The sequence below is a fragment of the Orycteropus afer genome, unplaced genomic scaffold, assembly GCF_000298275.1.
Source record: "Orycteropus afer afer isolate SDZICR_OR568_19922 unplaced genomic scaffold, OryAfe1.0 scaffold00547, whole genome shotgun sequence".
Lineage (NCBI taxonomy): Eukaryota > Metazoa > Chordata > Mammalia > Tubulidentata > Orycteropodidae > Orycteropus > Orycteropus afer.
In genome coordinates this window covers 691,002-703,410 of record NW_006922134.1, presented here as the reverse complement: position 1 = coordinate 703,410, position 12,409 = coordinate 691,002, and the positions used below count along the sequence as shown (strand labels likewise).

Genomic DNA, 12,409 nt, shown 5'->3' with positions numbered 1-12,409 from the left:
TGGTCAATGACATGAGACAAAGTATATGTGAACTGCTGTATGGAAAGTGAATTTGCTCTGTAAATCTTCACCCAAATCAAAATTAAAAAAAAAAAGAATTCCCATGTATATAGTAGAGCTGACAAGAGGCAAGGTTGTAGTCACTTCTTGAGCAACATACAGAGGGAGCAAGTAGTTGGACCTGTGGGCTTGGGACCATAGTCACAGGGGACATCAAGCTCAATTTGCATAACATGCTATACAAAATACTGTTCCACATCCTACTTTGGCGAGTAGTGACCAGGATCTTAAAAGGTTGTAAGTGTCCCTCTAGATGCGACAATGAGTCTCTCCTCATCCAGAGCAAAAAGAATGAAGAAAACCAAAAATTCGTGGAAAGAATTAGTCCAAGCAACTGGTACACCATGCCTTCCTCAGCCTATACAACTATGAGACCGGAAGAGTGATTTGCTCTGTAAACTTTCACCCAATTCACACACACACACACACAAAAAAAGAATTTTAGTTTTATTGTTCATTGTCTCCCCTTCTATCTGGGACTATTGGTTGTATCCCTGGTCATAATGGATGGTGTTAGTAGCCAGGCACTATCTAGTTCTGGTCTCAAGATAGATTGAGGCTATGGTTTGTGGAGGCAATAAAATGGTGGTGGTAGTAGTAGAATCATCCAACTCTGTCTAGTAACTTCAGGGAGTAAAATGTGAATCAAGATCAGCCCAAGGCTAATCCTGTTGAGGAGGAAGTCAGACATACCTTCTCCCTCCAGCCTTTTTTATCAATTTTAACACCAGCTATCCCTCCTCATCAGTCTGAGTTAGAAGACACCTCTAGCACCACTGTGCCTGGAATAAGAGGCAGAGCTGAAGCTTAAGGTCGAGGGCCTTCACACAGTCCCTAGAGCTAGAACTTTGAATTTGGACTACTAGCCTCCTAAACTGTAAGAGAATAAATTCCTGTGTGTTAATGCCATCCACTTGTGGTATTTCTGTTACAGTAGCACTAGAGAACCAAGACAGTGGTTTATGAAAGAAGTAACAGGCTATATAATTCAGGATCAGTAAGCTTGTAGACAAAGTTTCCCTTTTTTGGTGCAGGACAGCTTTCTCAGCTCCTCTTGACAGATGGGCCTCCTCTAGGCCCTGCTGCCTGTCACCAACTCTGCTATTGGGCCCCTTCTGGGCCTGTCGCCACCTTCAGTGTTACTGCCACAGACATTTGCATAGTAAGCTATAGTCACCTCATTTGCATACTCTGTTGACCAGTCCTTTCAAGTTGTGCACCAGTCACAGGGCAGGACCAGGCAAAAAATTATCAAACCACAAATGGTTTACAGGAAATGTCAGTCAACCTAGACAAAGGTAACAAACCCTCTAGTAGAAAACTGGGACAAAGGTAACTTCTCAGGGCTTAGGGAAAAAAACGTCTGAAGCAAAGAACCAAGGCAAAAAGCCACCTAAAGGAATTCGTATCACCACCAAAAAAAAACCAAACTCACTGCCGTCAAGTCAGATCCAATTCATAGGGACCCCTCCTTGGGTTTCTGAGGCGGTGTTACTATGGAAGTAGATTGCCCAACCTTCCTTCTGAGGAGTGGCTGGTGGATTTGTACCCCCGGCCTTCTGGTTAGTAGTCAAATGCCTGAGGCACTATGTCACCTGAGCTCCCACAGTCACCAAGTAATTACTATTATTATCAGTAGAACCTGCCTAATATATATGGGCTATTTGTTAGTGGCTTAGTAACTCTGGGTAAAATTGGTAACAATCTTTACTCTGAGAACAGCTGTTAACTTAGTTCTAAGGTGACTTCAGAGGATAGTCTCAATTCAAGTTTTAAGAGCAACTCGGGGCCATAGTCTTGGGGACTTGTATAGACTCTCTGGGTCCAGTAAATCTGGATTCACTAAGAATTTGAAGTTCTGTTTTGCGTTTTCCTCTCTTTCTGATCAGAATGTTCAGCACTGGTAGGTGAACACCATCCATTTCTGGTCCTGAGGTACAGGAGGAAGTGGTTCATGTAGACAGTTAGTCCTGTATTTTAGTTCCTTCTCTGATGCTTAGGTTTCCTTCTTTCTCTTTTACTTCCACATGAATAAAGACCAATAGTTGTATATTATATGGCTGCTCATAAACTTCTCAGATCCAGACATTACTCACCATACTAGGAAGTGGAACATAAACTTTAAGAACTATGGTATACCAGTTGATTGGATTATTCCACAATACCATGGCCCTAAACCCCCAAACCAACAGTACCAATCCCATGAGATGATTGGTTATGTCTAATATCAGCACCTATTAAAAAAAAAAAAAAAAAACACTGCCATCAAGTAGATTTCCACTCAGCAACCTCCCCTGGGTTTCTGAGATGGTAAATCTTTATGGAAGTAGATTGCCCAGTCTTCTTTCCACAGAGTGACTGGTGGATTTGAACCACCAACCTTCTGGTTAGCATTAAAAATGCCTTAGGCATTATGTCACTAGACCTCCTTATAGGCACCTATACCCCCTCCTTTTTCTTTTGGCTGTTGTTATTGTTGCAAAACCATACATAACTTAGTATTTGCATTTTCCCTATGTACAGCTTATTGACATTAGTTACATCAGTCATGCTATGCAAAACCATATTCAGTGCCACCTTTCCCACTTCTATAAACAAAAAGTGACTACTACCTAGGGAGAACTTTTCCCTCTTCCTCCCTGCCCTCTCTCCCCCTCAACCACTAATGAGCATTACAAAACAAAACAAGAAAATGTATTATCCTGTCGATTCTGACTCATTGCAACCCTTTGTTGTTGTTGTTGTTGTTGTTGTTGTTGTTATGTGCCGTGGAGTCAAACCTGACTCGTAGTGACCCCTCCTTGGGTTTCTGAGGCAGTATCACTACAGAAGTAGGATTGCCCAACCTTCCTTCCGAGGAGTGACTGGTGGATTTGAACTGCCAGCCGTCTGGTTAGCAGGCAAGTATCTTAGCCATTATGCTACCAGAGCTCCCTGCAACCCTTTAGGGCAGAGTAAAACTGCCCTATGGAGTTTCCAAGGCTATAAATCTTTACAGAAGCAAACTGCAATATCTTTCTCCCACAGAGTGGCTAATGGGTTCGAACTGCTGACTTTTCAGTTAGCAGCTGAACACTTAACCACTGTGCCATGAACATTAGTTTTTGTATATTTACCTATTCAAGTCATCTCGTAAAAGTGAATACATAACAATATTTTTGTGATTGACTTACTTCATTTCAACATAGTGTCCTCCAGTTTCATCCATGTTGTGACAGGTTTTGGGAACTCGTTTTTCTTTATCACTGAGTGGTATTTTGTTGTATGTATGTACTGCATTTTACTTACCCTTCATCTGTTGATAGGTACTTCAGGTTTTTTTCATCTTTTTGCTATTGTGACTAGTACTGCAGTGAACATGTGTGCATATTACCTCTATTAGACCCCTCAATGTATCCCTAGGGTATATGTCCCTAGGGAGAGTAATTGTTGGGTCATATGGCAGCTCTAGCTCCAGTTTTTTGAGGAACCACCAAATTGTTTTCTACAACTGCTGTACCAATACTATTTTGCCTTCCCACCAGCAATGTATGAGCATTCCAGTTTCTCCACATTCCTCCTCTAACACTTGTTATTTTCCTCTTTTTGTTTTCTTTTTATTTTGGCCATCCTTCTGGGAATAAAATGATACCTCATTACAGTTTTCATTTACACTTCTCAGATGGCTAATGACGTTGGGCATCTTTTCATGTGTCCATTGGCCATTTGAATATCCTCTTTGGTGAAGTGTCTGTTTAGTCCTTTGCCCGTTTTTTAATTGGGTTATTTGTCTTTTTGTTGCTAAGTTGTAGTTTTCTATATATTTTAGATATTACGCTCTTATTGATTATATCATTCCCAGAGATATTTTCCCCAGTCTGCAGGTTGTCTCTTTACTCTTTCGATATTATCTTTCAATGAAGATAAGTATTTAATTTGTATGAGGTCCCAGTTACCTTTTTTGTTTTCTGTTGCTCATGCATTCATTGTTCTCTAATGTGTCATTGAAAATAATTTTGTCTCAAAGCTTTGCTCTTTTTTTTACCGCCCCAAAGAACTTAATGGTTTAGATTCAACATTTAAATCCTTGATCCATTTTGAATTAGCTTGTGTGTATGGCATGAGAATATGGACCTTGCTTCTTTTTATTGCATGTGAAAATCTAGTTTTGCCAGCAGCATTTGTTGAAGAGACTGCTTCTTCCCCATTGAATGGATTTGGCTCCCTTGTCCAAAGTCAGCTAACCATAGATGTTTGGATTTATTAACCATTAAGGTCTTAATGAATATATAAATAAATTTATATATTTTTTTTTTCCTTTCACCATCAGTAAAATGTGACATCTCAGATTGTCAGCCAATCTGTTCTTCTCAAATACACTTTCCTTTGTCTTTGAATTTGTTTGTTTCATAGGAAAGTTTGTTTTTATTTTCATATAAAATATATGAATGGAGGAAATCTTATGGATAAGAGACAGTTAATTTTAAGTATAGATTTGACACATTAAGATCATATACTTCATAAAATTTTATCCATCACCTTTCTGTGATCACATGACTGATAAGCAGAGGTTTTTGTTTATTAAAAAGCCGTTTCCACCTGACAGAGAGTTCTCATTGGCCCATTAGGTCTTGGTTCAGACATAGCAGACCAGTTTTCATTGCCTTAACAGCTGCTTGGTTTTGCCAGTAAATTACGCGTGAATACAAATCTGATTCAAAACACAAGGCATCAATATAGGTGGCATTCACACTCAGTCTTAATGAGTATTTTCTGATACAAAATTATGCTTTTTTTTTTCCTTCTAGAACTAATGGGCATTGCTTTGCCATCATAGAAGAAGATGACCAGGGAGAAACCACATTAGCTTCTGGGTGTATGAAATATGAAGGATCTGATTTTCAGTGCAAGGTAAGATATAATTTGGGACTCACAAAGAACAGAGGGGCAGTATAAAAAGCATGGATTTCTCTTAGGAGAGGTGCCTGATCTACACATTGCTGTTTGTTCATGTGAGCAAATATATTGGAACAAATTTAGCTCTTGCTTCAAGTAATAATAATTGTGCAATTGAAATTCCAGATTATTTTACTTTAAAGATTGTTTTAAGTTAAGTCTCTTTCTAAGTTGTGTGATGACTGCTAAAATGATACCATCACACTTATTTGTGGATTATAAACTTTATTGAAAAGACTTTAAGATAATTGTCACTCTGAGGAGCTCTTATGAATTAGTGGTTAAAGCATTTTGTCTGTTAACCAGAAGGTCAGTGATTCAAACTTACTAGCTATTCCACAGGAGACAAATGAGGCAGTCTGCTTCCATAAAAACTTAGAGCCTTGGAAACCCTACGCAGCAGATCTACTTTGTCCTAAAGGGTTGCTGTGAGTTGTAATCAACTCTATGGCAGTGGGTTTGGTTACTCTAAGACAACTTAGAAATATTACATCTTTGTAAGGAGATGTCAGTGGAGCTTTTTTAAGAGCCCGCAGCAAAGGAATCAGGATCAGTGATGACAGTTTATGATATTATGAGTTTATGATTGTATAGCTCTGGGTTACAAACCTAACCTTCAAAAATCTACATAAAAGTTTTGCCCCAAGAGATCCTTCCAGTGGTTTTGAAAAACAATTCCAGATAGAACTGATATATGCAATTTTAAGCCTTAGCTATGTTAGAAAATTACTTAAAAATTCTCAGGATTGATAGAAACCTTAAAGGTTATATTTCAACCTCTCAGTTAATACTAAAAGTATTCCCCACCTACCCAGTCGCCCCCACCCCACCCCACCCTACACCACCCTACCCCACCCCACCGAACTCACACACAAAGTACTCCCACCTGTTCTCCATGTGGTAGGTACATCTCTAGTGGCAGTGACTCATTACTTCCCCATGACCTGTTGCCATTGAATTGATTCCAAATCATAGTGAACCCTATAAGATGGAGTAGAACTGCCCCATAGGGTTTCCAAGGCTATAATTGTTAAAGAAGCAGACTGCCACCAGGGCACCTTCCATTACCTCCCAAGACCCTTTGTTTCATCTATAATGACCTGACTTGACCCGTGGAAAGCTTTTCATACTGATAATTGCAAATCTGCCCTCTTTATCTACCTCTTTTAGACCATAGAGGACCAATCTCATTCCTCTTAATATGACAGTCGTTTACTGTGTACAAGGACCTCTGGTGGTATAGTGGATAAGGCATTTGGCTGCTAACTAGAAAGTTGACAGTTCAAACCCACCAGCTGCTCTATGGGAGGAAGATGAGGCAATCTACTTCCATAAAGATTTACAGCCTTGGAAACCCAATAGAGGTCACTATGAGTTGGAATCAACTTGATGGCAGTGGGTTTGGTTTTGGTTTTGGTTTTGGGCAATCCTACTTCTGTAGTGATACTGCCTCGGAAACCCAAGGAGGGGTCGCTATGAGTCGGGGCCGACTCGACGGCACATAACAACAACAACAACAACATATATAGACTATACAGACTTAAATTTCATTGTGTACGAATTAGTTGTTTGTGCTCGTGTCAGGATTTTCTTGGACACTAATTTAGTTACTTCCAGTTAATGCCATTTGTATATTTATCAAGCACATTTGGTATATATTTAAAATCATTTATAAAAATTAGCTAAAGAAAGAGGTACGGTAAGAGCTCTGAGCTCAACAGTAATAAGCAATATCCTGTAGGCTCCCTAAACTGAATTCAGCAATATAGATTAGTTGTTAAGCTTGAGAGTCTGTGTTCAAACCCAGATACTACCACTTAATACCTATGAAACAATGGCAAGGAGCTTAACTCTCTTGTTTTCTCATCCATAAAGGAGTTCTTCTAAGCATTAAATGAGATAGCGTATGTAAAGAGCTTATCACTATAGAGGTACAGTAAAGGCTTAATAAAGGAGCTCTGATGACACAGCGGGTAAAGCATTTGGCTGCTAACCAGAAGGTCAGTGTTTCAAACCCATCAGCTGCTCCATGAGAAGAAGATGGGGCAGTCTACTTCCATAAAGATTTACAACCTTAGAAACCCTGTGGGGGTCATTATGAGTCAGAATCAACTCGATAGGAATGGGTTTGGTTAAAGGCTTAATAAGTATTGTTGTTGGGTGTTGTCAATTCCAAGTCATAGTGACCCTAAGTGCTCAGAATTGTCCTGTAGGGTTTCCTAGGCTATGATCCTTATGGGAGCAGATCACTAGGTCTTTTCACCCACAGAGGCACTACATTGGTGGGTTGACCCACAGAGGCACTACATTGGTGGGTTTGAACCACCTGCCTTTTCAACTAGCAGCGGAACGTTTTAACTATAGCGCCACCAACACTCCTTAATAAATGCTTCTAGCATTTACTACATAGATTACCTAACTGAGCAGTCTTTAAACTGGATTATGCATATCTCTGGATATACCCCAAAACCAAACCTACTGCCATCAAGTCAATTCTAACTCATAGCAAGCCTATAGGACAGAGTACAACTGCCCTGTATGGTTTCCAAGGCTGTAAATCTGTGTGGAAGCTGAGTGCCTCATCTTTCTCTCCCATGGAGCAGCTTAAGGGTTCAAAGCACTGACCTTTTGGTTAACAGCCCATTACTTTCACCACAGCGTCGCACAGATGCCTATAATAAAGTAAACGCATGGTTTTAAGGGCATCATTTACAGATCTTAAACTTCTATAAATCTTACTGCTTAATATTCATCTGCCTGAGAAGAAAACTTCTCAAGCAGCTTCTGTTTTCCTTCTTTCAGTCACTTTTTTAAAACCAAGACCTGAAATGTTTCCAGACTTACGTTGCAATTTGGAATACAAGTATCAGTTTAGGGAGAGTAAATGTCAAATATGTGTGTACATCAAGTGATTTTCAATATTTTGTTGTCAAACAAATTGCTTGGTGTCATGGAAAATAATTTTTGTTGATAAGATTATTACAGAATTTTTGGCATACACTTTAGAAGGACTTTGAATGGGGAAATGGTTTAGCAAACTGTAAAATTTCCATTTGTTAAAGAAGCATTATTTTTTTTTCAGATGGATGATAATGAGTATAATTGCTATGCTATTTGGGTTCTTCTGAATAGATTTTGAAATGATGTAACAATCTGTTTTTAAATATCATTATGTACAATACCCAGAAATTAATATATTCTTTGTAGCTATTTAAATTTATGATGAAAATTTTTGGATGCCAACTTAAATATGTATGAGGGGAATACATTGCTTTTCAGAATTACTTTAGGAGTTTACACAGCAAAAATATTGAAGATCTTTTTGTTGTTGATGCATATCTTGGTTATATCACTATGCATTAATTTAGCACCTAACCTGAGGAGAACAGCATTTTTTATTTTATGCTAAGCCTTTTCTTCCCAGTATTTTCACAAACTGCCAGGTTTGGATCAGAAAACGTTCAAGTAATAATCACCATCTTTGCCCACACCGATTTTCCCTCCAACCGCAGTCTCTATTGGCAAATCCAGTTTATTGATCTCAGGTTTTTCCTCATGCATCCTTTTCCCCATCCAACCTCACTAAATAGTTATTTTAAGTCAGAATCGCTTATTTTATGAATGCTATGTGAGTTGTTTCCCTAACGAGGCTTTTTATTCCTCCTGTAGATCTGGAGATGTGTATTGATTTGGATGACAGGGTTGGGAGGCTGGAGAAAATTGCAGGAAAGGGTGAGAAGGGTGTATTACCCAACTCTATAATCTACGCAAACCAGATTTTTACCTACCTAGGTGATATAGTTAACCTATGAAAGAAAGATAAGAGGTGAATCTGATGTTGTTTATTCTTGGTGAAGCCATCTTCTAGGTGTTCATAAGCTTTATTGGCTTCTTCTACGATCTTGTCTGAGATGAGTGTCAGGCTCACCAGAGGTAAAAGAATTAGCTTATTGATGTTTATTGTTTGCAGTTGAGGTATATTCTACCTCATTTCCTCCCAGTCATCCATTTAAGGCAGATGTTTTTATTCTCCATTTTATAGCAGAGAAAACTAAAGACAAGAGAGAAATTAGTTGCTCAGGGTCAAGAGAGAATAGGTGCCAAATCTAGGATTTAAGCTATTTGATTCCAGAGCCCTTGCTTTTTACCATTGTGCAATGCTGCCTCCAGTCTGTTGCTGGCAAAGTCTAATTTCTTTGTCTTTTAGAGAAAAGTAATGTAACATTTAGCTATCTAAATGTATCCTTTCACCTTGCAACACTCCTTGTTTCTGCAATCCTTAAATCACATCAGTCTTTCAGCCCTTATAAGTTACAAGTACCCTCATCTCCCTAGGATCCACCAGTCATCTGTCAGTTTGCATGTTGCTGTGAGGCTGGAAACTATGCTACCAGTATTTCAAATACCAGCAGAGTCACCCATTATGGACAGGTTTCAACAGAGTTTCCAGCTAAAACAGACTTGGAAGAAGGAAGGGGTCATCCACTTCTCAAAGTATTGGCCAGTTATGAATAGCAGTAAAACATTGTCTCATATATTACTGAAAGACTTTATGAATAGCCCTGAAACATTGTCTGATATAGTGCCAGATGATGGGCCCATCAGGTGGGGAGGCACTCAAAATACAACTGGGGAAGAGCTGCCTCCTCCAGGTAGAGTTGACCTTAATGATAAGGATGGATAAAGCTTTTGGGACCTCCATTTGCTGATGTGGCACAACTCAAAATGGGAAGAAGCAGCTGCAAACATGCATTAATAATCAGAACGTGGAATGTATTAAGTATAAAGCTAGGAAAACTGGAAATTGTAAAAAATGAAATGAATGCTTAAAGATCAATACCCTAGGCATTCTAGTGAGCTAAAATGGACTGGTCTTGGCCATTTTGAATCAGACAACCATATGCTCTACTATGCTGGGAATGACAAAATGAAGAGGAATGGAGTCACATTCAACATCACAAAGAATGTTTCAAGATCTATCCTGAATTACAGTGCTGTACTTTAAAAATGTGATAGGATAGTATCCAAACATTTACAAGGAAGACCAATTTAATACTACTACCATTCAACACACCAACCACCAAAGCCACAGATAAGGAAATTAAAGATTTTTACCAACTTCTGCAGTCTGAAATCAACCAAAAAATGCAATCAAGATGTATTGATTATTGCTGGTGATTGACGTGCGAAAGTTGGAAGTAAAGAATCACGTGTAGTTGGAAAATACGGCCTCAGTGATAGAATGATGCTGTAGATCACATGATAGAATTTTGTAAAACCAACAACTTGGATAACATTGAGAAGAAAGAATTTCAGAACACTTAATTGTGTTCACGAGGAAACCTATACGTAGATCAGGAGGCTGTTGATCAAACAGAACAAGGGTATATTCCATGGTTTGAAATCAGAAAGGGAGTGTGTCACAGTTGTATTCTTTCACCATACTTACTCAGTTTGTATGCTGAGCAAGTAACCTGAGAAGCTAGACTTTGTGAAGAAGAATGTGAGTCAGAATTGGAGGAAGACTTACTAACAAACCTGTGTGATATGCAGACAATAAAACCTTGTTTGCTGAAAGTGAAGATGACTTGAAGCACTTACTGGTAAAGATTAAAGACTACATTTTGAAGGATGGATTACACCTCTACATATACAAAATGAAAATCCTAACAACTGGACCAATAAGCAGCATCGATAAATGGAGAAAAGATTGAAATTGTCAAAGATTTCATATATTACTTGGTTCCACAATCGACACCATTGAAAGCAGCAGTCAGGAAATCAGATGACATACAGCACTGGGCAAATCTACTGAAAAAGACTTCTTTAAAGTGCTGAAGAGCAAAGATGTCTCTATGAAGACTAAGGTGTGCCTAACCCAAGCCATGGTGTTTTCAGTCACTTCATATGCATGTGAAAGCTGGACAATGAATAAGGAAGACCAAAGGAGAGAGTTGATGGTTTTGAGTTGTGGTATTGGCCAAGAATACTGAAAGTACTGTGGACTGCCAGAACAGATCTGTCCTGGAAGAAATACAGCCAGAATGCTCCTTGGAAGGAAGAATAGCCAGACTTTGTCTCACCCACTTTGGTCTTGTTATCAGAAAGGTCCATTACCTGGAGAAGGATATCATGCTTGATAATAAAGTGGAGGGTCAGCGAAAAAGGGAAAGGCCCTCAACAAGATGGATTGACACAGTGGCTGCAACAGTGGGCTCAGATATAGCAAGGATTGTGAAGCTGGCACAGGACTGGACAGTGTTTCGTTCTGTTGTACATGAGGTCACTAAGAGTCAGAGCTGACTGGACGACACCTAACAACAACAGGCTAGAAGATATGAACTCATATTGAATACCAAAAGCATTGTGGGATCACTTCATAATCTGATCTATTGCTTGGGGGTCTTTCCGTAAGCATGACCAAAGAAACCCTTTCTTGAGTTTTCTTTGCATTTTCTGCAAGGTTAAACTCATTTTCAACTCAGCCTTGCTGTCACTATTTTCAGATGTGTGGATTTCTTTTATTCATCTTTGGTGATAGGTTCTTCATTCCATCCTTAATGTAAATAGTCTCTCGATCTGCGATTATTTCGGAGTTGCTGGTACAATTCCAAACATCTCTCTCTCATTTTTTAAAACGATTATTTAGAAGGAAATTTGGTTTAAAAATTTTAGTTAAAAAGTAAAACTTGGTCTTTTGAAAGTTTCCAAATGCTCTTGTCCTTATTCCTTGATAAGAATCTCAAAATCATGGACTCATTTTCACCTTCTGTAAAGTAATATTTATGATATTGAAGCCTCCCTTTTCTCATATATAAGGATAGCGTGCTTAATTTCTGCTTTTATTCTTTCCACTTTGACAATGACTAATAATTATTTTTTAGTATTTCACTTCAGAATGGCAGTTCTCACAGGTAGTGTGGAAATGTCATCCTTTAAGTTAAGAACTTGTAAAGGTACTGCACTTAATCTAATAACACTTCATACATAATTGTTGATACCTGTTCCCTTCCTATAACTGTAGGATGTTTCTCTGTGCCAGTTTTCTAGTCTATCAGGGACACATCTGGTTGGTAGTCTCTAATAAACTTTCCTGAATATTGTTTCTGTATTTTGCTCTTTCCCTCATCCATGTGTGCTCCAGCTTGCTTCCACCTCATGTTCATGGATTTCCACAGAATTGCTACATGTTGAATCTATAGTATCTACTGCCAAACTTTACCACCTTTCTTAACCAGACTTTTCTTTGGACTAGGACACTTTTGACCTTAGTCTGATTTTAAATCTCATCTGAATCTCAATATTAATAGGAGATCTTTTTCACTATAATAGTTTATAAATTTATTTACTTTATTACCCATACTGTTTATGACAAGGTCTAATGACTTTGAAGTAATTACTTTCTTATTAAATA

The 12,409-nt window shown here is 38.6% G+C and overlaps 1 protein-coding gene across 1 annotated transcript in view; it reads left to right on the top strand.

Moving 5' to 3' along the window:
* The window catches only part of BMPR1A (bone morphogenetic protein receptor type 1A), an 83,408-nt gene that overhangs the window by 32,802 nt on the left and 38,197 nt on the right, over positions 1-12,409 (top strand). Inside the window, exon 3 of the mRNA XM_007955932.1 lies at positions 4,848-4,950. Within this exon, the coding sequence (XP_007954123.1) occupies positions 4,848-4,950 (103 nt within the window). The remainder of the gene's footprint in view (positions 1-4,847; positions 4,951-12,409) is intronic.